This window comes from Carcharhinus amblyrhynchos, chromosome 5, assembly GCF_965287045.1.
Source record: "Carcharhinus amblyrhynchos chromosome 5, sCarAmb.v2.hapA, whole genome shotgun sequence".
Lineage (NCBI taxonomy): Eukaryota > Metazoa > Chordata > Chondrichthyes > Carcharhiniformes > Carcharhinidae > Carcharhinus > Carcharhinus amblyrhynchos.
This window is the reverse complement of record NC_137328.1, coordinates 6,019,832-6,046,975: the sequence shown is the minus strand read 5'-3', so window position 1 is coordinate 6,046,975 and position 27,144 is coordinate 6,019,832. Positions and strand designations below refer to the sequence as shown.

At 45.7% G+C, this 27,144-nt stretch overlaps 1 protein-coding gene across 2 annotated transcripts in view; it reads left to right on the top strand.

Moving 5' to 3' along the window:
- The window catches only part of LOC145342869 (antiviral innate immune response receptor RIG-I-like), an 86,893-nt gene that overhangs the window by 33,802 nt on the left and 25,947 nt on the right, over positions 1 to 27,144 (top strand). The window contains exons 2-9 of one of the 2 annotated variants that reach the window (XM_080188406.1): positions 6 to 267; positions 5,850 to 5,981; positions 8,912 to 9,093; positions 10,163 to 10,307; positions 13,177 to 13,293; positions 15,690 to 15,803; positions 17,270 to 17,423; positions 25,765 to 26,023. In XM_080188406.1, coding sequence (XP_080044532.1) covers positions 87 to 267; positions 5,850 to 5,981; positions 8,912 to 9,093; positions 10,163 to 10,307; positions 13,177 to 13,293; positions 15,690 to 15,803; positions 17,270 to 17,423; positions 25,765 to 26,023 — 1,284 coding nt within the window. In that variant the 5' untranslated portion in view covers positions 6 to 86. The remainder of the gene's footprint in view (positions 1 to 5; positions 268 to 5,849; positions 5,982 to 8,911; positions 9,094 to 10,162; positions 10,308 to 13,176; positions 13,294 to 15,689; positions 15,804 to 17,269; positions 17,424 to 25,764; positions 26,024 to 27,144) is intronic. The other variant, XM_080188408.1, reaches the window with a different exon arrangement.

The following is a 27,144-nucleotide window of genomic DNA, read 5'->3' as shown; positions in this document are numbered from 1 at the left end:
CGCAGCTCCCGGCTTGCCTGCCACATGATTTACTGGAAATTGCGCTGTTGTAGGCGGAGTCCCGGAACTGGTGTGTATTTAAATGGATGGCAAGAAGCTGGGTGAGAGAGAAGAGGATTGTACAGACAAGAAGTGGGTGTTTCTCCTCGAGAGATCTTAAAATGACCGAGGCTGAGAAAAACAACTTGAGAATCTGGAGAGGCTACATAACCAGCATCTTGCGTCCAGCTTACATCCATGGATTCCTGTCTAATTTTTTTACGCAAGGTATGGTTTATTGCTTTTGACTTACATAAAAAGCTTAAGGTGTTGCATCTTTTTAACCCCCTCCTCCACGCTGGTGTGTTTTTTTTTAACCTGCACCTGCCCTGCCCCATACTGACGTCTGGCCAAACCCAGTCCACCCCATCCTACTCCGGATGGAGAGGATGCAAAATTTACAAAGTCCACCTAGCGAATTTGGTTAAAATTGCCCCTCAATTAAACTAAACAGTAAAGCCAACATTTTGAGTCTAGATGCCCCTTCCACAGAGCTCTAATGCAAGCTCACCCAGACTTGAAATGTTGGCTCTATCTCTCTCCACAGGTGCTGTAAAGAGTTATCAGGTGAAGGAGCAATGCGCCAAAAGCTCGTGATACCAGATAAACCTGTTGGACTTTTAAACTGCTGTTGTGAGACTTCTTACTGTGCCCACCCCAGTCCAACGCCGGCACTCCACTTTGTGGCTTCCTCGGATGCGGGTATGCCGGCGTTGGACTGGCGTAAACACAGTAAAAAGTCTGACAACACCAGGTTTTAGTCCAACCTATTTATTTGATAATATTCTCACAAGCTTTCGAGGGGTTACCCTCTTCGTCAGGTGAATGGAGAGTTCTGGCCTCAGACAGAGCATATAAAGCACAGACAGTTTAGAGATTACTGATTAAAATGCGAATCCTTACACCTAACCTGCTGTTCAAGACCTGAAGTGGCTGACAATGTGAGTGGAAGGAGCACTGATCACAGTTTAAAGAGATGTGTATTGTCTCCAGACAGTACAGTAAGTGAGGTTTTGCAAACCCAGGCAAGTCACGGGGGTTACAGATAGTGCGACATGAACCCAAGATCCCTGTTGAGACCGTCCTCATGTGTGCGGAACTTGGCTATCACTTCAGGTCTTGAACAGCAGGTTAGGTGTAAGGATTCGCATTTTAATCAGTAATCTCTAAACTGTCTGTGCTTTATATGCTCTGTCTGAGGCCAGAACTCTCCATTCACCTGACGAAGAGGGTAACCCCTCGAAAGCTTGTGAGAATATTATCAAATAAATAGGTTGGACTAAAACCTGGTGTTGTCAGACTTTTTACTGTGTTCCTCGGATGCTGCAGACCTGCTGAGACTTTCCAGAGCTTTTCTGTTTTCGTTTCGGAATCCAGCGTCTGCAGTATTTTGCGTTGAAACTAGACGGCACAGTGGGTTAGCACTGCTGCCTCACAGCGCCAGGGATCCAAGTTCAGTTCCAGCCTCGGGTCACTGTCTGTGTGGAGTTTGCACCTTCTTTCCCCCCCCCCCCCCCCCCCCCCCCCCGTGGATTTCTTCCAGATGCCCCGGTTTCCTCCCACAGTCCAAAGATGTGCAGGTTAGGTTCACGGGCCATGCTAAATTGACCCTAGTGTCAGGGGATTAGCGGGATAAATATGTGGGGTTGCGGGGACAGGGCCTGGGTAGGATTGTGGTGGGTGCATACTTGATGGGCTGGATGGCCTCCTTCTGCACTGTAGGGATGCTATGACCTATAAACGGTTTTGGAATGAGGTGCTGCTAGGACTGAATATAAAGGAAGGTCCAAAGGGCATGTCTGCTAAGCCATTTCACTCAATAACTACCATCTTATTTAATTTGTAGATCTGTCACAGAAGATGGATTCAGGCTGCAGATACAGTCTCAGGAATGCTTTCACTTTCAAACAGCAAGACTTCATGGGGAAAGCTGTTTCTTGGTTGTAACAGGAGCCTAAAGACATTGTTGTCATTGCCACATAGTCTGGATTATATAGTTCCCTGACAACTAAGTCTTTAATTGTCCAAATAAAAATGTACAGGGCCAAATTCTGCCATCTATGACAAGTGGGGCAGCTTTTGGATTAAGAAGAGTCCTAATGGACTCCAGATGTTAACTGTGTTTCTCTCTCCATAGATTCTTCTGGACCCATTGAGTGTTTCCAGCATTTTCAATTTTATTTCACATTTTCAGCATCTGCAGTATTTTGCTTTTATCATAGAATCCCTACAGTGCAGAAGAGGCCAGTCAGCCCATCAGGTCTGCACCAACTCTCTGACAGAGTATCTTATCCTGGCCCTCTCCCCTGCCCTATCCCTGTGATCCCATACATTTACCGTGACTAATCCATTTAACCTACACATCTGTGGACACTAAGGGGCAATTTAGCGTGGCCAATCCACCTAACCTGCATTTCGTTGGACACTTAAGGGACAATTTAGCAAGGCCAATGCAGCACCCAGTAAATGTCGCAATGTTTGAAGGTGGCACATCTCGGGTAAAACATTAAACCGGCCTCGCCATTCCGCTTGGAGAGCTGGGAATGATCAGAGGAACTATCTCAAAGAAGAGCTGGAATGTGGGAAGAAACCCTTGCAGGCATGGTGAGAATGTGCAAACTCCACACAATCATCCAAGGCCAGAATTGAATCTGGGTCCCTGGAGCTGTAAGACAGTAGTGCTAACAACTGTGCCACCATTCTGCCTTATCTTTTTGATAGTTTAAATTTTTTCTTGTAGACACTCCCAAGAGGCTCTGATTACAGAAAAGAAATGTCTTTGGATGCCAAGTGATCATTGATCAGCAACAAAATTGGCACTCATTAAACAGGAAGTGTTTTTGATTTGTCACTTGGGATTTTCCGGTCCCGCTGACAGCAAACTTGTAGGGTGGGTTTCCCGGCAGCTGAGGTGGGGAGCTGGAATTCGTACAATAGGAAACTGCATTGACCAGCGGATTTTCTGGTTCAATGGTGAGCTACCTCCACCACCATGAAACACAAGGGGCACGGAAACTCACATCCATGGCTCCCAAAAGTTTTCTCCCACAGTAGGGGGTTCCTCAACCCATGCCTGATCTTTTGCAGACACGTTGATAAAGATTGATAGCTGTGATTACTCAACAACTCCATTGTCGTTTTACCATGCGATTGCCAGGATGGTAGAAGGCAAACCAAATGGAGCACATCCATTCAATCCACCAGCATGACCTGGAACTGCCAATTCCTTGCCATTTTAATTCTCCGCCCCACTCTCATTCTGATCTTTCTCTCCTGGGGCTCCTGTGCTGCTCCAGTGAAGCTCAAGGCCTCGCCTTTTCATTTTAGAGCCATCTAGCCTCAACATTAAATTTGACAATTTTTGGTCATAACCACTTCTCACATTTATTTTCCACTGTGTCTCATGTGGATGGAATATGATGGCATAGGCTGGCCACCGATACCCATCTGCATATGCACACTGGTCCATGCCTTCATAGATGTCGAATGATGTCACTGCTGCAGTTTGCAGCCTGGAACCCTGAGTGGCAGCCAGGGAAAGAGTGCGGAGAGGCAGTATGGTCTAACACTCACAGGAATTGGCAATCCACTTACATTACTGGTCCAATGAGACAGAGTTTAGAAATACTGACCAATATGAACTGCAGTCAAATATCCCACATGGAAAAGATAGTATTCCCTCATCTGCAAATCCTACTTTCCCAAACCCCTATAAAAGGAATTTACAAAATCTATCACTGTCGTTCCAGCGTGAACATTCTCTCCTCCTACTGCTAGAACTAGTCCATGAGCCCTGCTGCACATTGCTCCCAATAAAGATGGTGCCCATGCTTCCACCCTGCTGCACATTGCCCCAAATAAAGATGGAGCCCATGCTTGCATCCTGCTGCACATTCCTCCCAATATGCTGCCCAGCTTGCGCCCTGCTGCACATTGCTCCTAATAAATACGGTGCTCATGTTTGCACCCTGCTGCACATTACTCCTGATAATGATAACAGCCATGCTTGCATGTTGCCCCTATAAAGATGATAGTCATTACTCTGGGCCTACCGTCAGCATAAAAATGTCCATGTACCACATTGGCATCAAACACCAGCCTTTTTTTGCAGCTTTTGGTGATGGTTCTGCTATTCCCATTTATATCTCCTCTAGACTGTCTTTGTTTCTATACTCATCCCATTACCATCTCCTTTTCTGTGCACCGTAACTCATTTTGGCATTCAATCTCTTCTGCTTTCGCTGCTATCACAGAAATTTCCTTTGTCCTCTTCCTCCCTGCCCTTTTCCCTGCCTCTGTACTTGCTTAAAACATTGGAATTTTTAACATTTGCCAGTTCTGGTGAAGGATCATCGACCTGGAGCATTAACTCTGTTACTGTCTCCCAGGGTTTCCCGAATGTTTCCAGCCATGGAACTCTTTTGATCTCCCAAGAGTAATGGTGGATCCCCTGAGAAATATTCTTATTATGTTGAAAAGGTCAAACTACAAAAAGGTTGATTGTTTGTACCTATCGCACAAAAACATACAAAAAACTAATTTGTGGAATCATAGAATATCGACAGTGCAGAAGGAGGTCATTTTCCCATCAACTCTGCACCAAACATAATCTCACCCAGCCCCTATCCCCATGTATTAACCTTGTTAGCCCCCCCGACACTAAGTGACAATTTAGTATGGCCAATCAACCTGACCTGCACATCTTTGGACTGTGGGAGGAAACCGAACCACCCGGAGGAAACCCACACAGACACGGGGAGAACGTGCCAACTCCACACAGACAGTGACCCAAGCCAGGATTTGAGCCCTGTCCCTGGCGCTGTGAGGCAGCAGTGCTAATCACTGTGTCACCATGCCGCCCCTGCTGTCTTTCGTATTTTTTATATGTGTGCATTTATTGCAATTAAAAAAAATTCTGTTACTTGAGCCTTACTTTTTTTGTCATTTTTAATGGGAGGAGTGCTGCTGGAAAGCTGGATTCTGATATCGGACACACATGGCCGCGATTCTCCCATCCCGCTGCAGCAGTGCCATGGGTGCGGTCAGCCTGCTTTGGGGGACCGGTGGGTGCGGGGGAAAGGGTGAGTCGGCACTGTGAAGTGGGGTTTAACTGTTGAGCAGTGGAGGGCTGGAGATTGGGACAGGCTGGGAGGGGGAGGATTGGGCTGGGCATGGGAATGTTCAGGGTTGGGGGGCAGCGACCAGGCTGTTAGGGGTGGGGGTGGGGGAGGGGGAGTGGTCGCGGGGCTGGCAAATGATTGAGTTGGCCAGCAATTGCAAGGCCATCAGTGCAGGACTACTGCACATGTGCTAATCTTGGCACTGACAATTAGCACATGCGCAATGGCTCGCTCAGCACACTGGTCTTAGCCTCTCCAGCGGGGATAGGCCCCGCCCCCTGAAATTTCATGATATTCACCCTGGTAGCCTCTGCAGTGCACAGAGTGTGGGACCATTCTTCTCTCAACTCCCACTGAAGAAAACAGCGTGAATTACTCGAGTTTTCACGCGAGTTCGACACTTAGAATTTTTTTTTTGGGTGAATTCTGGCCGTACTCTCCCCTCTCTCGCTCAGACGCATGGGGCAGAATTTTCCCGCCCCACCTGCCACAGGAATCGTAGGCAAGAGATCAATGGGAAAGACGGGTGGTTATGTCCTGGAATCTCCAGAAGTATGTCCAACCAAAGATGGCAATCCTTGTACATTGGCATTGTTCTTCCTGGCCTGTATGTTTCATTCTGTTTGGTACTCATGTTGGCAACTTAATTATTTCATTTTGTTTAAGACCTGCAATGTTCTCTCTCCCCAGTTGATACTCAGCAGATTCTGTCATTGGAAGAGAAATCAGTCATACAGTCTGCAGAGTGCTTTCTTGACTGTTTGCTTAAATTGGATGAAAAAGGATGGCATCAAGCATTTTTGGATGAACTAGGAGAAAGGGGTGAGTGACTTGCAAAGAAGCCACTGTTTGGTACGTCACAGGTTTTGGTCTCATCCAAGGATGTTTCTATGATGCATCATCGCTATTTAGTTAAATAAGATTCTTAGTAAATATGCCATGAACTTTACTAGTTGTTAGTTTATCAATACCGCTGAATTAAAGTCAGACCAAGTACTGAATTATTAATCAAATAATGGAGAATTAATGGATAAGGTTATTTTGTCAGCTAGAGAGAGATACGGGTGGCAGTTGGCACTGCAGCCTCACAGCGCCAGGGACCCGCGTTCACTTCCAGTCTCGGGTCACTGTCTGTGTGGAGTTTGCACATTCTCCCCATGTCTGCGTGCGTTTCTTCCGGGTTCTCCGGTTTCCTCCCACAATCCAAAGATGTCCAGGTTAGGGTTGATTGACCATGCTAAATTGCACCTTCGTGTCAGGGTGATTAGCAAGGTAAATACGTGGGGTTACAGAGATAGGGATTATTGTCAGTGCAGGTTGAATGGGCCGAATGGCCTCCTTCTGCACTGTAGAGATTCTATGATTATTTGGACCCCTGCAGTTTATATTTTCAGTGGAGGGTGATGGGATGGACAGAGAGAAATCGAGTTGGAAGGAAGTATTAAGGATTTTGAATGAACAGTGGGAAATATTGGGAGATTTATTCCTGGAAAGCTTTGCCTTTGAAATGGTACCTCCTTTCGGTAGGTCAATGCATCATTTGGAAAAATACTGAACTAATGCAGACCAGGGTAAGGACGCAAACAATTAGGGCTGGAATGTGGAGAAATTGCTTCATTCAAGAAGGTTGTGAATCTTTGAAATTCTCTACATAAGAACATAAGAAATAGGAGCAGGAGTAGACCATCTAGCCCTTCGAGCCTGTCCTGCCATTCAATAAGATCATGACTGATCTGTCGTGGCTCAGTTCCACTTTCCCGCCCTCTCCCCATAACCCTTAATCCCGTTGCCTATCAAAAACCTATCAACCCGCGTCTTAAATATATTTAGCGAGGCAGCCTCCACCACTTCAACTGGCAGAGAATTTCAGAGATTCACCACCCTTTGAGTGAAGAAGTTCCTCCTCAACTCCGTTCTAAACTGCCCCCCCCCTTTATCTTGAGGCTGTGCCCTCTAGTCCTACTGTCCTTTCTGAGCGGGAAGAGTCTCTCCACCTCTATCCTATCCATCCCATTCATCATCTTATATGTCTCAATGAGATCTCCCCTCATTCTTCTAAACTCTAACGAGTACAAACCTAGTTTATTCAGCCTCTCCTCATAGTTCAACCCCCTCAACTCTGGTATCAGCCTAGTAAACCTCCTCTGCACTCCCTCCAAGGCCAAAATATCCTTGCGTAAGTGCGGCGACCAAAACTACACACAGTACTCCAGCTGCGGCCTCACCAGTGCCCTGTACAGTTGCAGCAAGACCTCCCTACTTTTATATTCAATCCCCCTCGCTATGAAGGCCAGCGTCCCATTCGCCTTCCTGACCACCCTGCTGCACCTGCAGGCTGGGTTTGTGCGACTCATGCACAAGGAAACCGAGGTCCCTCTGCACCGTTGCATGCTGCAGTTTTTCGCCACGTAAGTAATAGTCCTTCCTACCATTATTCCTACCAAAGTGGACAACTTCACACTTGCTAACATTACATTCCATTTGCCAGTTCCTGGCCCATTCGCCCAGCCTATCTAGATCCTTCTGCAGACTTTCCACACCCTCCGCACAATTTGCCGTTCCACCAATCCTGGTGTCATCAGCAAATTTCGACACCATACACTCGGTTCCCTCCTCCAGATCATCTATATAAATGGTAAATAGCTGAGGCCCCAGCACCGACCCCTGGAGCACTCCACTAGTCACCAACCGCCAATCCAAATAGCACCCATTGACCCCCACTCTCTGCCTCCTATTTGACAGCCAATCCCCTATCCACGCTAACACCCTACCCCCAACTCCATGCCCCCTAACCTTCTGTAATAACCTCTTGTGCGGCACCTTATCAAACGCCTTCTGAAAATCAAGAAACACCACATTCACCAGCTCTCTTCTATCCACTGCCCTAGACACATCCTCATAGAACTCCCAATAAATTCGTCAGACACGACTTCCCCTTAATGAAACTGTGCTGCGTCTGCTCTTTCAAACTAATCTCCTCAAGATGCCTCGCTATTTTCTCCTTGATGACGGATTCTAACATTTTACCTACAACAGACGTTAAACTAACTGGCTATAATTCCCTGCCTTTTGCCTGCCACCCTTCTTAAACAACGGCGTAACATTAGCCGTTTTCCAATCTTCTGGCACTTCCCCGGAATCCAGCGAGGTTTCGAAAATAATCATCAAGGCATCCACTATCACCTCCGCCATTTCTTTCAGAACCCTTGGATGCATTCCATCCGGTCCTGGGGACTTGTCTACAATCAGTCCCTCCAGTCTGTTGAGCACTGCCTCTCTAGTAACATTAATGTCATTCAGGCCCTCCACTCCTACCATCTTTCCATCGCTAACACCCGGCAAACTATTCACGTCCTCCTCCGTGAAGACCGAAACAAAAAAGTTATTCAAGGCCTCAGCATTTCCCCAACCCCTACCACTAAGTCCCCCCTCTCATCCTCTTAGGGTCCAACGTTCTCCCTGGTCAGCCTCTTCCTTTTTATATATTTATAAAAAGCCCAGAGAGCTGTGAATGTTCAGCCGTTGATTATATTCAAGACTCAGACGCTGACTTCTGAGGGAATGGGAAGGTATGGGAATAAGGTGGGATAGCTATTTTGGGGTAGAAAATCAACCATGTTCTTATTGGATGGCACAGCAGGCTTGAGGGGCCAAATGGCCTAGTCCTCCTCTGATTTCTTATGTTTCTATGTAGAAGATACCAAGCATGATGTCTAAAATGTTTCATGTTAACATGCCATCTCTGTTTGCAGGTTACACCGGTCTGAAGATGGCCATTGAAACTGCTGACTTTGGTAGAATTGAGAAACTGCAAGAGCATAAAACTCTACTAGATCGCATTTCGCAAACAATCGTTTCCAACATAGACCCGCGTGAAGTTATTCCTTATATGCCATCGTGTCTCCATCGCAGGGAATGTGAAGAGATTAGACAGGTACTTAAGGATTGAGAGACATGGGAAAGCAGATGGGGTTGCCAACCCTCAATTTTTCATTTCACGAAATAGAAGCGGAGTGGGCTTTCAAGCCTGCCCCACCGTTCAATACAATCATGGCTGATCAATGCCAACCTCAACTCCTTTTCTGTGCCCTTTCCCCAAAGTCCCCACATTCCTCGATCTATCAAATATTTATCCACCTCCACTTTAAATACTTCTAATGATCCAGACTCATTGTTTGGGATCCGACCTACTGTGGTGGTGTCATCAGCAAACTTGAAAATCAAGTTGGGGGAATTTGGCTGCATAGTCAGAGGGGTATAAGAAGTATAGTAAGGGGCTGAGGACACAGCCTTGTGGGACACTGATGTTGAGGATGATCGTGGAGGAGTTGTTGCCTATCTTTATTGACTGCAGCCTGTGGGTTAGGAAGTCTAGGATCCAGTCGCAGAGGCAGGAGCCGGGCCCCAGGCCACGGAGTTTGGCGATGAGTTTTATAGCAATAATGGTATTGAAGGCTGAGCTGTAGTCAATAAGTAAGATCCAAAAGAGAAAATGTTGGAAAGTCTCAGCAGTTCTGGCAGCATCTGGAAGGAGAGAAAAGAGCTGACGTTTCGAGTCCAGTTGACCCTTTGAGTTTCTCCTCAACTCTGTTTTAAATTTGCTATCCCTTGTCCTGAGACTATGGCCTCTCATCCTAGCATGTCCCACAAGAGGAAGCGTCCAGTCCACACCTATTTTATCCGTATCCTTTATCATCTTGTATACCTCAATTTGATCTCCCCTCATTCTTTTAAATTCCAGAGAGCATTGGCCTAAATTGTTCAATCTCTCTTCATGTCAGAAACCCCTCATCTCTGGAATCGATCTAGTGACCCTCCTCTGAACTGCTTCCAATGCCACTACATTTTTCCCCAAATAAGGGGACTAAAACTGTGCACAATATTCCAACTGCGGCCTCACCAATGTCTCATATAGTTAATCTGTAACCTCCTGCGACCCCACCGCTCATCTAAACGATGGGACAGAATAGAAAAAAACCTCATTTTCTTAAACATCTGCACAGGTTACAGAACTCAAAGGTTCTACAGCTGGAGCAGCGAAACTACTCGAATGTTTACAACGGTCAGACAAAGAAAACTTCTTCAAGGAATTTCAACTGGCTATGGAGAAATGCAACTATCGAGCTGTGACCAGCCTGTTCGATTCAGGTAAAAGCAAAGATAGCTGACACATTATAATTCATTGTCATACAATTAATGTAGGCCATAACTAATCGTGGAATGTAAAGTTTTTAAATTAAATTCCCTTAAGTATATCAGCTTATACAAGTGACCTTAACTGAGATGCTTAAGATGGTTAAAATAAGCTGATAGGGCAGCAGGATGGCACTAAAGTCTCACAGCACCAGGGACCCGGGTTCGATTCCCGGCTCGGGTCACTCTCTGTGTGGAGTTTGCACGTTCTCCCCGTATCTGTGTGGGTTTCCTCCGGGTGCTCCGGTTTCCTCTCACACTCCAAAGATGTGCAGGTTAGGTGGATTTGTCATGCTTAATGTTAGGAGAGTAGCAAGGTAAGTGTGTGAAGTTACAGAGATAGGGCATCGGTGGGATTGTTGGCATGCAGATGGGCCGAATGGTCTCCTTCTACACTGTAGGGATTCTGACTCTAACGCAAATACCGCAGAGCAGATAGAGCAAAACTATTTTCTCTGGTGGGAAAGTCCAGAACAGGGGGACAGCATGTTAAAATAGACATTCAGGGATGTTGCCAGGAATCGTTTCTTCACAGGATGGGTAGCGGAAATCTGGACCACTTTCTCCATGATGCAGAACAACACCAATAGCAGGGGTTCAATCCCCTTTTCGACTTCTTAGGGCTTCCCTCCCCCACAGTGAAATCATGGCATCAGTCCTGATTATGCCAACTCTCAGACAACCAAGGTGGGTAAATGGAGTTAAGATACAAATCAATTCTTATTCATTTGTATGAGATGGGCATCGCTGGCTGGCCACCATTTATTGCCCATCCCTAGTCGTCCTTGAACTGAGTGATTTGCTAGGCCATTTCAGAGGGCAGTTAAGAGTCAACCACATTGCTGTGGTTCTGCAGGCACGTGTAGGTCAGATCGGGTAAGGACAGCAGATTTCCTTCCCTAAATGGTATTAGTGAACCAGATGGGTTTTTCGACAATCGACAATGATTTCATGGTCATTAGTAGACTTTTAATTCTAGATTTTTTTATTGAATTTAAATTCCACCATCTCTGCTGTGGTAGGATTTGAACCTGGGTCCCCAGAACATTAGCTGAGTTTCTGGATTAAGAGTCAAGTGATAATACCATTAGGCCATTGCCCCCCCCTATTGTCATCTGATGGAATGGTGAAAGACACCTAACTCCTGTTGTGGGCCAACTCCTGTCCCCCATGTTCCCAATTAATTTTCAGATGTATTTTGAATGCTGTACAGATCGTAGATCCATATAAAACTACATGTCTGAAGATGCTCACAAATCCTGCAGTGTTACCAGACATGATGTTACCAGTGGCGAATTGGTCAAAGTGTTAATATGGTGATAGCATTGCAAGTAACGTTACTGGCTATTTCATAATTCACTGCCCAGCTAAGCACAAAGCTTGAGGAAAAAGAGGTAAAAGGCATGGGTAAACTTAAATAATACATTTCCCCAGAAGCTAGGGAATTTTGCTTCAATTTGTTTGGAACCTGAAATGAAAGCTGGCCATCAGTGATGGTAAACACTAAATTCTTGTAAAAACCCATCTGGTTCACTAATTTCCTTCAGGGAAGGAAATCTGCCATCCTTACCTTACCTGGCCTACACATGATCCCAGATCCATAGCAAGGTGGTTCACTATTAACTGCCGCTCTGAAGTGATGGAGCAAACCACTCCGATATATTCAAGAAGGTGGCTCTCCATCACCTCCTTACAGACAGCTGTAAAAAATAAGTTTATTTATTAGTCACAAGTGGGCTTACATTCACACTACTATGAAGTTACTGTGAAAATCCCCTAGTTACCATACTCTGGTGCCTGTTCAGGTACGCTGAGGGAGAATTTAGCACGGTCAATTCACCTCACCTGCACATCTTTTAGACTGTGGGAGGAAACTGGAGCGCCTGAAGGAAACCCAGGCAGACACAGGGATGCAGACTCCACACAGACTGTCACCCAAGACGGGAATCGAACCAGGTTAAATAGTTTCAGGGGAGAGTTTCGCCCAAGCTGGGCACTGAGGAAGGGGGAGGTAGGGAATGGGTGGAAAGGCGTGCAAGAAAGTGAGTTCTTGCTGGTTCTGTCAGTGGCCCAGACGTGGAGAAGTCACGGGAGATGCCACAATGAGGAAGGTGGGTGTGAACCTGTGTGGGAGAGTTTATATGGCGGCACAGCGGTTAGCACTGTTGCTTCATAGCACCAGGGACCCGGGTTCAATTCTGGCCTTGGGTGACTATGTAGAGTTTGCACATTCTCCCCATGTCTGTGTGGGTTTCCTCCGGGTGTTCCAGTTTCCCCTCGTACTCCAAAGGTGTGCGGGTTAGGTTGATTGGCCATGCTAAAATGCCCCTTGGGGTCAGAGGGATTAGCAGGGTAAATATGTAGGGTTGCGGGGATAGGGCCTGGCTGGGATTGTCGTTGTGGGATTCTGCACTATAGGGATTGTATAATTCTATAAAAAGAATGAAGGAAGACAAAAGTCCCTGAATTCAGAGAAGAGAGGACAAGAAGAGATTTGATGGGGAATGAAATGGATCAGGAGTTGCTCATGATACAGATTGAGAGAGGAAAGTTGGAGGGGGGTATCCCTGAGAGAAACTAGGGAGTGAGCCTGTGCTGGTGGACAACGTGGACTAAAGTATTGGCAAGAAGGGTGAAAGATGAGACGTGTAAAGAGGAGAGCGCCAAATATGTCCGAGGAATAACTGCCAGGTATTATTTGCTAATATGAGCCATACAAGTTCTGCCTTACCTAATGTCCAGGTGGGGATCTTTGCTGAAGACCTAGGTGTTGGCATTGGACTGGAACTGTAATACGATTGTCTGTTTTATGTTTTTTCTGTAGGCGACACAAAGGCAAGTTGGGAGAACAGCAGCGACTCTATGTGCCAGGATATGGAAATGAGTTATTCTGAGGAGCCAGAAAAAATGAACACTTGCAGTGCAGCAGTCAATAATACGGGTAGGTAGGAACGGAACTCCAACTGTAAGTGCTGCACGTGCTGGTACTTTAGCTGCTGTCAAGAACTTCCCAGTAAAGTTCACTCAATACCACCAACCGCCAACCCCCCCTCAAGCACAGTGATCAGGCCGTCTTGCAGTTCCAGATGACCATCACTGAGAGAAGAGAATGGGCTTTTCCACAAAATACCAATCCAACATCAGGAGAGATCGATTGGAGATATAATGAAAAGATGTGTGGGCGCGATCTTACCTGCCGCTCACGCTATGCTCCTGCTGCAGCCAGGTCGGAGAATTTGATGCCCAGCCACACCTCCGTTCACTGCAGCAGGATGGGAAAATCCCGCCGGCATGAACAGTGGTACCATTCGGATTTATGGGCCTAGCCAGGCCTATTGGACTCTCCTCCTGTTTGTTATTGTAAATTGGACCTGAGCTTTTAAGGTAATTGGCAAAAGACCTAGAAGTGAATAGGGATTTTTTTTTTACACGACAAGTTGTACTGATCAGGAAGGCACTGCCTGAAAGGATGGTGGAGGCAGATTCAATCATAGCTTTGCATAAATATTTGATGGGTAAAAAAGTTGCAGGGTTGTGGGGAAGGCACAAGAAGGAGTGGGGCTAATTTGGGCAGCTTCCTCAAAGAGCTAGTAGTGGCAGGATGGCCTGAATGTCCTCCTTCACTGCTTTAGGAATTGAGTTTCCTAGGCCTCAAAACAACTAAAGCCATATCAAGGATCCAGTGTGCACTCAGCATATTGTCGTAGCAATGCAATTGTTAATTTATCAATCTGACAGACTTGGCAAGTGATAAAGACCATTGATAAAAACAGGATGATGTAGTTGAATACAGTCAGAAAGGGACAGATCTGTTCAATTGGATAGTTTTTTTCCTGTTTCTCTCACCAGAAAACTGCATGTTTTAGCATAGCAAACACATGGCAGTAACTTTCTTTGCTTTCACTCAATGATTGATTGATTCAGTGACTTCTCTGCACTCAAGTGGTAGCCAGCTTCAAGTTTATAAGTTTATTCGTCACAAGTAGGCTTATGTTAACACTGCAGTGAAGTTACTGTAAAAATTCCCACCTGTTTGGGTACATTGATGGAGAATTTAGTATGGCCAATGCACCTAACCCACACACTTTTTGGACTATGGGAGGAAATCAGAGCACTCAGAGGAAACCACACGCAGACACGGGGAGAACGTGCAGATTCTGCACAAACCAGGAATTGAACCTGGGTCCCTGGCACTGTGAAGCAGCAGCACTAACCACTGTGCTATTTGGCTACATGGGTAACATGCAGTTAATCTCACTATATCACCTGTGTAATGCTACCCACAAGCATACACAGGAACGGCAGGAGGCCATTCAGCCCTCGAGCCTGCTTCACCATTCAATGAGATCATGGCTGATCTGTGAGCTAATTCCATAAAATTCCACCGTTACCCTGGCATCCACTGATAACCTTGTCTAAAACAAATCTATCAATCTCAGATTTAAAATTAACAATTCATCTAGCAATTCATTAATTGCCATTTGTGGAAGAGAATTCCAAATTTCTACCATCTTTTTGTGTGTAGATGTGCCTCCCAATTTTATTCTTGAAAGATCTGACTCTAATTCTTAGACTGTGCAAAATGAAGAATAACTGTTTGCTAGAGTAAGTGGTTAGGATCAGGAATGCACTGTCTGAGAGTGTGGTGGAGACAGATTCACACAGCGAGTGGTTAGGATCTGGAATGCACTGTCTGAGAGTGTGGTGGAGACAGATTCAATCATTGCCTTCAAAGGGGAATTGCATTAATTATCTGAAGAGAGAATATTTACAGGGCTACGGGGAAAGGATAGGTGAGGGGGACTAACCGAGTTTTATTTATTCATTAATGGGATTTGTGCATCGCTAGCTGGGCCAGCACTTATTGCCCATCCCTGAGGGAATTTTAAAAGTCAGTCACACTGCTGTGGCTCTGGAGTAACATGTAGGCCAGAGCGGGTAAGGGTGGCAATTTGCCTTCCCTAGTCGAGATAGTTGGTGCAGAAGACAACTGGAACAAATACAATGCCTAGAATTCCCCAGTCCTGCTGGGGGGACTAGCTATGGTAAATGCATGGGGTTACGGGGATATGGCCTGGGGGGGGATTATGGCCAGTGCAGACTCGATGGGCCGATTGGCCTCCTTATGCACTGTAGGGATTCAGTGATTTTATGAAATCCCATCCAGGAGACAGCCCTGATCCCGATTAATGTAACCTGTAACTGGATTGTGGGTCTTGTGTAGATGGCCTTCATTGAAGGCATCTGTCAATTTTCTCAAAATTTACACAACTTAGTAAGTGATTATTTTCACAACCATTCAGGTCGTTAACTGCTTTTTATGTTTCATCTTCCTAGAAAAGTTCCAACAAAACTCCATTGCTGTTCAGAATCTACAATTGAGAAGCTATCAAATGGAGCTGGCAGAACCTGTGCTCGCTGGTGACAACACACTCATTTGTGCCCCTACAGGTACTGCCTTCTGTTTGTTTAATTACTTGTGCTTCCTCTATTTTCATGGCTCCACCATTAATGGTCTTCCCTTAGGCCCTAAACTAGGAGAGGCGAAGGCCTAGTGATATTATCGCCACACTATTAATCTCAGCTTACGTTCTGGGGACCCAGGTTCAAATCCTGCTACGGCAGATGGTGTAATTTGAATTCAATTTTAAAAAAATCTGGAATTAAGAATCTACTGATGACCGTGAAACCTTTTGCCGATTGGTGAACCAGATGGGTTTTCCTAACAATGTCCTTCAGGGAAGGAAATCTGTCGTTCTTACCTGGCCTGATAACTCCAGAGCCACAGCAATGTAGTTGATCCTCAACTACGCTCAGGCAATTAGGGATGGGCAATAAATGCTGGCCAGCCAGTGACACCCATGACCCACAAGTAAATAAAAACTCTGGAATTCCCTCCGCATACCCCTCCTTCTTCCTTTATAACACTTACTAAAATCTACCTCTTTGAGCAGATGTTTGGTTACCTGTCCTATTACAACATTTAAACTCAATGTTGGGTTTCTTTGCTGAGGTGCTTTGTGCTGTTTCACTGCATTAAAGACATTATATAAAAGCAGGTTGGTGTTTTTTCTATCGTGGGCTGTTTTTATATGTTCTTAGGAAAGCAAAAGAGCGCGGATATTGAAAATTCGAAATAAAAACAGAAAATGCTGGAAAAACACAGCGGGTCAGGCAGCACCCGAGAGAAACAGAGCTGATGTTTGATCGATGACCCTTCAAAACATTCTAATTCTAAACCTGAAGTGTGTCTGTCAGAATTTCTATTGCAACCCTTCCCAACATTTCTACTTAAACTCACAACTCCCTTTCAAAAGGTGGAGATTATTTTATGTGCTATCGTCAGTGCTTGTGACTAATGCTCCAGAGGATTGATGTCCCAGACCAGGTGACCATTACTCTGGTATTTTGACCAGAAATCGCCACCCTCACTCAAACAGCAATAGATCACTTGTGAACCAATTGATTGATTTTTTTTTTTAAAGACACTCCAATGGTTCCGTGGCCACTTTTACTATGGCTTCTCATTTCCAGATGTTTTTTTCAAGTTCTCAGATTGTCATGGTGGGATTCGAACTCAAATTCTCTGGAACATTGGTGTAGGCTTCTCAGTTACCAGCGAAATAATGTAATCACTGTACCACTAGACCCACGTGGAACTGACTGCCGCCTTTCCCTCTTATCATTGGGAGGAAGAATCTGCCTCATAATCTAGTATTCGTGATGGAATCACTGGCTTCATCCAAATGCCCTAATATGTCATTAGAATAGCAGCACACTGAGCCATTGACAGCTATCTATGACCCACAGGGTATGCTATCAACCAAACAAACTATTAATGCAATGTGATCGAGTTTAGCCGCACTGACGGGAATGTTTAATAAGTGTCTGTTCCCATTTCTGTCCCAAAATGTCAGGATGTGGAAAAACCATCGTTGCCCTCTACATCAGTGAGATGCACCTTACCGAAGCACCCGAGGGGGAGAAAAGGAAAGTTGTCTTCATGGCCACCACAGTTCCTGTCTACGAACAGCAATATGACTTGTTCCTGAAACACTTCCAGAAAACCAAGTACGCCCAGAAATGGTGACACCCCAGTCCTTTGTAGAAGAACCGTGAGCTGGGATATCTCGCTATTGTTTCAACTTTATTATTTTGATTTGATTTATTATTGTCACATGCATTAGTATACAATGAAAAGTATTGTTTCCTACACGCTATGTAGACAACGCATACTGTTCATAGAGAAGGAAAGGAGAAAGTGCAGAATGTAGTGTTTACAGTCACAGCTAGGGTGAAGAGAAAGATTAGCTTTATATATGGTAGGTCCACTCTCAAGTCTGATGGCAGTGGATCAACCTGCAGTTAAGTTGACATGGAGCTGCACAGAAGGTATAGAATAGAAACAGGCCATTTGGCCCATTCAATCTGTGATACAAAATGCAGGAAAACTGAAAGAGATTGTTTCAGACCGATGACCTTTCATCACAAAGCTTGTGCTGGTGATTATATTCCATATGAGTCTCCTCACATTACATCTGCCTCATCTCAGCTTTTCAGCATCTCTATTTCCAGTTCTCTTCTGCTCATCCAGTGTCATTTGGAAAGTATCCCAGTCATTTATCTCAACCACTTCCTGAGGTATCAGGTTCCACATTCTCACTGTGCTCAGAGTAAAGAATTCTTCCTGTTCTTATTTAGTATCGACTCTCTCATATTTATGGTTCCCTGCTTTTGGCTCCCCCCTCACCGCCCCTCACCCTCCACATGTTGAAAAGTTCCCTCTGCATTTACTCTCTCAAACTGTTGGAACATGAGTCCAGGAGGAGGCCATTCAGCCCCTTGAGCTTCTTCCACCATTTAATGAGATCACGGCTGATCTGTAGTCCAACTCCTTTGCCTCAGCATTGTCCCATATTCCTTAATGCCTTCGACTAACAAAACTCAATTACTCTCTGTTTTAAACTTGGCAATTGACCTAGCTCATTTGTAGGAGAATTACAAACTTCTATCACCCCTTATGTGTAGAATCATAGAATCCCTACAATGCAGGAGGAGGCCATTGAGCCTGAATCGATAACACTCCCACCCAGGCCCTATCCCCATAACCCTACATATTTATCCTGCAAATTCCCCTTGCACTAAGGGGCAATTTAGCATGGTCAATCCACCTAACCCGCACATCTTTGGATTGTGGGAGGAAACCAGAGCACCCAGAAGAAACCCACGCAAATACAGGGAGAATGTGCAAACTCTACACAGTCACCCAAGGCCAGTCCCTGGCACCGTGAGGCAGCAATGCTAACCACTGTGCCATAGAATTTTTCCTAATTTCACTCCTGAAAAGACTTCCTCAAATTTTTATACTATGTCTCATAATCCATTCCTCTTTAAAAGCTGGAAAAGTTTGATTACTTTACTCCTGACCTTATAAGTACCAGGAAATATGATCCTAGTTTGTGTCATTTCTTCTCATAGGAGTCCAGATCATTCTGGTAAATTTACACCATGCTCCCTACGAGGCTGTATATCTTTCTTAATTGTGATGCCCAGAACTGCTCACACTAACTCTAGATGTGGCCTAACCAGAGCTTGCTTCAGTGGAGATTATAGAAGCTAGGGTTCTACCTCCTTGCAGCCTAGTCCTCTGGGTATAAAGGCTAGCATTCCATTAGACTCTTTGATTATTTTCTGTGCACGTTTGTTGAAACGTGCTGCGGCACGGTGGCACAGTAATTGGCACTGCTGCCTCACAGCACCAGGGACCTGGCTTCAATTCCCGGCATGGGAGACTGTCTGTGTAGAGTTTGCACGTTTTCCCAGCGTGTGCATGGGTTTCCTCTGGGTGCTCTGGTTTCCTCCCACAGTCCAAAATGTGCAGGTTGGGTGGATTGGCCATGCTAAATTGCTCCTTAGTGTTAGGGGGGATTAGCAGGGTAAACATGTTGTGTTACGGGATTAGGGCTGGATGGGATTGTTGTTGGTGCAGACTCGATGGGTCAAGTGGCCTCCCTCTGCACTGTAGGGATTCTATTCTATGATGAGAGTGTGAGATTTATGCACGTAGATCCCCATCTCTCTCTGGATCTCAGCTATTTCCAGGTTTTCACCAACTTTCTCAAGTATCTAGCGTGAGTCTTCAATGTATGAACTTTTGGCTCGGGCTCGATTACCTGTGCCCAGAACAAATCCTTTACTTATTTCTTGGCAATTTAGACTTCAATTCCTGATTCCTTCTGAAAGTAAAGACAAAACTACTGGAAAAACCTAACAGGTCTGGCAGCGTTTGTGAAGAGAGAAGCAGATTTTACATAGAACATAGAACACTACAGCATAAACAGGCCCTTTGGCCCACGAGTTGCGCCGATCACATCAACACCTACCAACCTACAGACCTATCTATAACCCTCAATCTCATTAAACCCCATATACTCATCCAGAAGTCTTTTAAAAGACCCCAGCGAGTTCGCCTCCACCACCACTGACGGCAGCCGATTCCATTCACTCACCACCCTCTGAGTGAAAAACTTACCCCTAACATCACTTCTGAACTTCCCTCCCTGCACCTTAAATCTGTGTCCTCTCGTAGCAACCATTTCAACCCGGGGAAATAGCCTCTGAGAGTCCACCCTATCTATTCCTCTCAACATCTTGTAAACTTCTATCAGGTCTCCTCTCAACCTTCGTCTCTCCAGGGAAAAGAGTCCCAGCTCCCTCAACCTAACTTCGTAAGGCATGCCTCCCAGTCCAGGCAACATCCTTGTAAATCTCCTCTGTACCCTCTCAATAGCTACTACATCTTTCCTATAGTGAGGCGACCAGAACTGCGCACAATACTCTAAATGAGGCCTGACAAGGGTCTTATAAAGTTGCAGCATTACCTCCCGACTCCTAAACTCAATCCCTCGATTAATGAAGGCCAGTACACCATACGCCTTCTTGACCACCTCCTCCACCTGCGAGGCCGACTTAAGAGTCCTGTGGACCCGGACCCCAAGATCCTTCTGCTCTTCAACACTACTCAGACTTCTGCCCTTGATAGTGTACTCGTTCATCCTGTTGGTTCTGCCAAAATGGACGACTACACATTTATCCGCGTTGAAGTCCATCTGCCACTTCTCTGCCCAGTCCTGCATCCTATCTATATCCTGCTGCAACTTTTGCCATCCTTCCAGACCATCCACAACACCACTGACCTTAGTGTCATCAGCGAACTTACTTACCCATCCCTCCACTTCCTCATCCAGGTCATTTATGAAAATGACAAACAACAAGGGTCCCAGAACAGACCCTTGAGGCACTCTGCTGGTGACTGACCTCCATTCAGAAAAAGCCCCATCCACAACCACTCTCTGCCTTCTGCAGGCAAGCCAGTTCTGAATCCACAAGGCCAAAGGCCCTTGGATCCCATGCCCTCTCACCTTCTCAAGAAGTCTTGCATGGGGGACCTTATCAAACGCCTTGCTGAAGTCCATGTACACTACGTCCACGGCACTTCCTTCGTCAATGTGTTCAGTCACATTATCGAAGAACTCAACTAGGCTTGTAAGGCACGACCTGCCCTTGACAAATCCATGCTGACTATTCCTGATCATGTCAAACCTCTCCAAATGTTCGTAAATCTTGTCCCTCAGAAGCCTCTCCATCAGCTTACCAACCACTGAGGTCAGACTCACCGGTCGGTAATTTCCCGGGCTATCTCTGTTCCCTTTCTTGAAAATAGGAACTACATCCGCAATCCTCCGGAACCTCTCCTGTCTCCATTGACGACGCAAAGATCATTGCCAGGGGCTCTGCAATCTCTTCCCTCGCCTCCCACAGTATCCTGGGGTACATCCCATCTGGTCCAGGTGACTTGTCTACCTTGATAGAATTCAAAAGTTCCAACACATCCTCCTCCTTAATATTCACGTACTCAATCTTTTCCATCTGCTGCAAATCCATAACAAAATCTCCCAGATCAGCTTCCACTGTGAATACTGAGGCGAAGTACTAGTTAAGCACCTCTGCCATTTCTTCTGGTTCCACACAAACCTTTCCCCCCTCACCTTTTATAGGTCCTATCCCTTCTCTTCTTATCCTTTTACCTTTCACATATTTATAGAAGGCCTTGGGATTCTCCTTAATCTTACCCACCAAGGTCTTCTCATGGGCCCTCTGGCTCTCCTAATTTCCCTTTTAAGTTCCTTCCTACAGTCCTTATACTCCTCAAGATCTTTAACCTCTCCTAATTCCCTGAACCTCTTGTACACCTTCCTTTTCCTCCTGACTAGGTTCAACACAGCCTTTGTGCACCACGGTTCCCGCGACCTACCAAAACCCCCTTGTCTCATCGGAACGTTGTCATTCAGAGCTCCAGACACATATTCCTTGAATATCTGCCACCTTCCTTCGGTACTTTTCCCTAAGAACGCCTCCTTCCAGTTTATTTGTCCAAGTAACTTCCTGACTTCTTCGTATCTCCCCTTACCCCAGACAAACACCTTCTTAGCCTGCCTGATCCTATCTCGTTCCAATGCAATTGTGAAGGAGATAGAATTATGGTCACCATTTCCAAGATGCTCTCCTACTGAAAGATCCATCACCTGCCCTGGTTCATTCGCCAGTACCAGGTCAAGTACAGCCTCTCCCCTCGTAGGCTTATCCACATACTGTGTCAGGAAACCTTCCTGAACACACCTAACAAACTCCTCCCCATCCAAACCCCTTACCCTAGGGATATTCCAGTCGATGTTTGGGAAATTGAAGTCTCCCATCACGACAACTCTGTTATTAAAACATCTCTCCAGAATCTGTTTCCCTATTTGCACTTCAACTTCCCTGTCACTATTGGGCGGCCTATAGAATACACCCAGCAAAGTTTTCGACCCTTTGCTGTTTGTAACTTCCACCCACAGAGATTCTGTAGACAGTCCCTCCACAACATCCTCTTTCTCTGCAGCCATGACACTGTCCCTGATCAACAGTGCCACTCCACCACCCCTTCTGCCACCCTCCCTGTCCTTCCTGAAGCCTGGCACCTGAAGTACCCAGTCCTGTCCCTGAGACATCCAAGTCTCCGTAATGGCCACCACATCACAATCCCAAACAGCAATCCACGCCCTAAGCTCATCTACCTTATTCACCACACTCCTTGCATTAAAATATATACACTTCAGCCCCTCAGTCTGGGCATTTCCCATCTCCACCGCCTGTCTAACCTCCCTCCCATACTGCCTGCGGTCCTCCCCTACCTGGGAGCGAACCTCCTCCGTCCCAGTTTCCCCATCACAGTTCCCTCCCCCCATCCTTTCTAGTTTAAAGTCCCCCCGGTAGCCTTAGCTAGTCTTCCCGCCAAGATATTAGTCCCCCTGGTATTTAAGTGCCACCCGTCCTTACTATACAGGTCCCACCTACCCCTAAAGAGGTCCCAGTGATCTAGGAACCGAAATCCCTGCCCTCTACACCAGTCCCTCAGCCACGCATTCACCCTCCACCTCATTTCATTTCTTCCCTCATTCTCCCGTGGCACAGGCAGCAATCCTGAGATTACTACCTTCGCTTTTCTCTTCCTCAGCTGCCTACCCAGTTCCCTATAGTCCCTTTTCACGAGTGCCTCCCTCTTCTTACCTACGTCAGTAGTACCTATATGTACTACAACCTCTGGTTCCTCACCCTCCCCTTTCAGGATGTCTGGGACCCGCCCAGAGACATCCCGGATCCCAGCCCCAGGGAGACAAACCACCATCCGCGACTCCCTTCTACGTCCACAAAAACGCCTGTCCACGCCCCTCACTGTGGAGTCCCCTATTAACACTACCTTTCTGCTTCCCTTTTTGATTTTTTTGGCTCACTGGCTCAGCTCCAGAGACCTGGCCACCGCTTCCTCCCTCAGATGAGCTGTCCCCCCCAGTAGTACTCAGGCCGGAGTACTTATTTTGAAGTCTGTTTTGGGAGCTCTGACGAAGAGTCATGTTGGACTCAGAACGCCATGGTAAATTGCTCCTTAGTGTTCCAAGATGTGTGGGTTAGGGCAATTAGTGGGGTAAATACATGGGGTTACAAGGTTAAGGCCTTGGTGGAATGCACTTTCAGAGAGTCAGTGCAGGCTAGATGGGCCTAATGGCCTCCTTCTGCACTGTAGGGTTTCTTTGGCTCTGATATCAATAGCATCTATAAATAGTCCCACTCCACTATGTTAGTCACCCCTTCATAATATTCAGTCTGGTTCCTCAGATGTAATCTTCCCTTTCACAAATCTACGCTGCCTCACTCCCGTTAGTCAAGCACCTTCAAATTAACACATTCATAATTTTAAAAACCTTGACCAGGCCATTTTGAACCATTTCAAAAGAAAGAAAAACAGAAACTCTGATCGGGCAACATCTGCGGAAAGAGACAATTTCCATCTTGAATTAGCCGTCTCTTCTCTACCGAGTCCCAGTCTTTTCACTCCTTTTTGATATCTACAATCTCTCAGTTCTGACACCATCTTGAGTGGTTTTTGTATTTTCTCCCGCGCCCATACGTCATTTCTATTGCACGGATCATAAAACTGCACACAGTACTCTTTAGCATGACCCAACCATGGTGGTTAGCACTGCTGCCTCACAGCGCCAGGGACCCAAGTTCAATCCCTGTCTCAGGTCACTGTCTGTGTGGACTCTGCACATTCTCCCCGTGTCTACATGCGTTTCCTCTGGGTGCTCTGGTTTCCTCCCACAGTTGGAAAGACGTGCTGGTTAGGTGCATTAGCCGTGTTAAATTCTCCCTCAGTGTACCCGAACAGGCATTGGAATGTGACGACTAGGTGATTTTCACAGTAACTTCATTGCAGTGTTAATGTAAGCCAACTTGTGACTAATAAATAAGCTTTAATTTTTACAATATAAGTTTAACATGATTTCACTACACAAATTTTTTTTTTTTACTATTTTAACTGAGTTTGAATCTAATTTTAGGCCATTAATATTTTCTTACATTTATATTTTCCTTGCTAATTTGTTCCTAGGAATCACAAGGTGGCCCATAGAAAAAGACCAGGCTCCCACCAGTGTCATTTGACTTATTTAGTGTGCCTGTGGAGTGGGATCAAGGTGATTCAGGAATTATAATCCAGATTGCAGAGGAATGAATAAGGTTTCATTTAGTGGCTAGGTAATCGACTCCTGCTGAGCCGAAGTCAGAAGGTTCAGGTTTCACTCCAGACACTTGAGCACAAACCATCCAGGCTAAGGCTCTTGGTGCCATACTGAGGGAGTGCTGTCCCGCCAGAAGTGCCATCTTTCGAATTAGGCTTTAAACAGAGATCCGCTCTGCTAGACAGATGTAAAAGATCCCATGGATGGCACAGTTTCAAAGAAGAGCAGAGGAGTTCTCCTTTATGATCTGACTGACATTTATCCCTCGGGGAACATCGCTAAAAATAGATGATCACATTGCTGTTTCTGGGAGCTTGCTGTGTGCAAATTGGCTGCTGTATTTTCATGGTTATAACAGTGATTACACTCCAAAAAGGGCTTAATTGGCTGTAAAATCATAGAGAGTCACAATGAGATGCAGCACGGAAACAGGCACGTCAGCCCAATTCGTCAATGCCAACCAGGTTTCCTAAACTGAACTAGTCCCATTTGCCTACATTTGGTCCGTATCCCTCTAAACCTTTCCCATCCATGTACTGTCCAAATGTCTTTGAAATGTTGCAATTATACCTGCCTCTACTACCTCCTCTGGCAGCTCATTCCATATAGGCACCACTCCCTGTGTGAAAAAGTTGCCGCTCAGATCCCTTTTACATCCTTCTCCTCTCACCTTAAACCTTTAGTTTTGGACTCCCCTACCCTAGGGAAAAGGCCTTGGCCATTCACCTTATCTAGGCTGCTCGTGATTTTATAAACCTCTATAAGGTCACCCCTCATCCTCCTACACTCCAGGAGAAAAGAATCCCAGCCTATCCAGCCTTTTCTTATTATTCAAAACTTCCGGTCCTGGTAACATCCTTGTAGATAATTTTTGTGCCCTTTCCAGTTTGGTAATATCCATCCTATAGCAGGCGACCAGAATTGTACGCAGTACTCCAAATGTGGCCTTACCAATGCCTTGTACAGTTGTAATATAATGTCCCAACTCCTGTACTCAAATGTTCTGAAGGCAAATGTGCTAAGTGCCTTCTTCACCATCTTGTCTGCCTGTACTTGCACCCCTAGGTCTCTCTGTTCGACAATACTCCCCAGGGCCCGACCATTAACTGTGTAAGTTTTGCCCATCTCCTGGAACATTAAGCTGGTGAAAGGTGGTATAAAGTAAAAGCCTGGTTTTACTTGGGTGATGTTATATAACTCTCCACATATAGACTGTGAGGTGTGGGGGAGGGGGGGGTTCACAGATTCATTCTTGCACCAGACCAATTTCCATCTACCCTTTTATCTTTCAGCTTCAAGGTTTGTGGACTCTGTGGTGACAAAGTGGACAGCTCTCCCGTGCAAATGTTGGTTGAGGATAGTGATATCATTGTCCTGACGCCACAGATTCTGCTGAACTGTCTGAAAGATGGACGGATCCCATCCTTCTCTCTCTTCACCCTGCTGATCTTTGACGAGTGCCACAAGACCACAAAGAATCACCCATACAACGCGTTAATGAAGAAGTACTTGGATGTCAAACTGGGCCCAAGGACGTGTATTTTACCTCAGGTTAAACTTCTGCCAATTGTGTTTTTATTTGTAACTTCTGTAGGGGATTCTTGGCTTTATTGGGAGAGGCAGCAAGGAAGCCACCATAAATTCAGCTGGGGTATTGTGCCCAATTTGAAGCATCACACATTAGAAAGGTTGCCAAGTCCTTAGTGAAGGTGCAGAGAAGGTTTACTAGAATGCCAGCAGTTTCACAAGACTGGAGAAGGTGCAATCTTCTTCTTTAGAGTGGAGAAGGATTAGGGAAATTTGATGGAGGTGTTCAACATCTTGAAGGATGAATAAATCAAATATGGAGAAGTTGACAATTGAACTAGAGGCGACATGAGTAAAAAGGAAATGTTGCAACCGGTTGTTGTGATCTGGTATGCACTGAAAAGGTGGTGGAAGCAGATTCAATAAGAATTCTCAAAAGGAAATTGGGTAGACAGAAGGGGAGAACATTTCCAAGGCTGTGGGGAGAAAGAACAAAGAAGTCAATGGCTTCATTAAAGATCAATAATTTGGACCAGGAGACCCCCTGTTAAATATGATTTTATTATGTGATTTTGCATCCTACCAAAAGATGTAGGACAAAAGAAGGCCATTCAGCCCATCGGGTATGCTCCGCCATTCAATGAGATCATCACTGATCCTCAACTACACTTTCTCATTTTATCCCCGTTACCTTCAATTCCCTTACTGATTAAAGACCTGTCTGCCTCAGCCTTGAACGTACTTAATGACGCAGCCTCTATAATCCTCTGTGATAAAGAATTCCACAGATTTACTCCCCTCTTGAGAGGGGAAATTCCTCTTCATCTCTGTCTTAAATAGGCAACCTCTTTACTCTAAGATTATGGCCTCTGGTCCTAGACTCTCTCTCAAGGAGAAACAACCTTTCAGTATCTAGCCTCTCAAGCCACCACACCGCCACCTCCCCCCTCCCCCCCCCCCCCCCCCCCGCCCCACCCCAGCCCCAGCCCCGACAATCCTTTGTCTCAATAAGGTCACCTCTCATTCTTCTCCAATGAATTCAGGCTTCGCCTCATAAGAAAATGCTTCCATACCTGAGAATAAACTAGTCGACCTTCATAGAATCCCTACAGTGCAGAAGGAGCCATTCAGCCCATCAAGTCTGC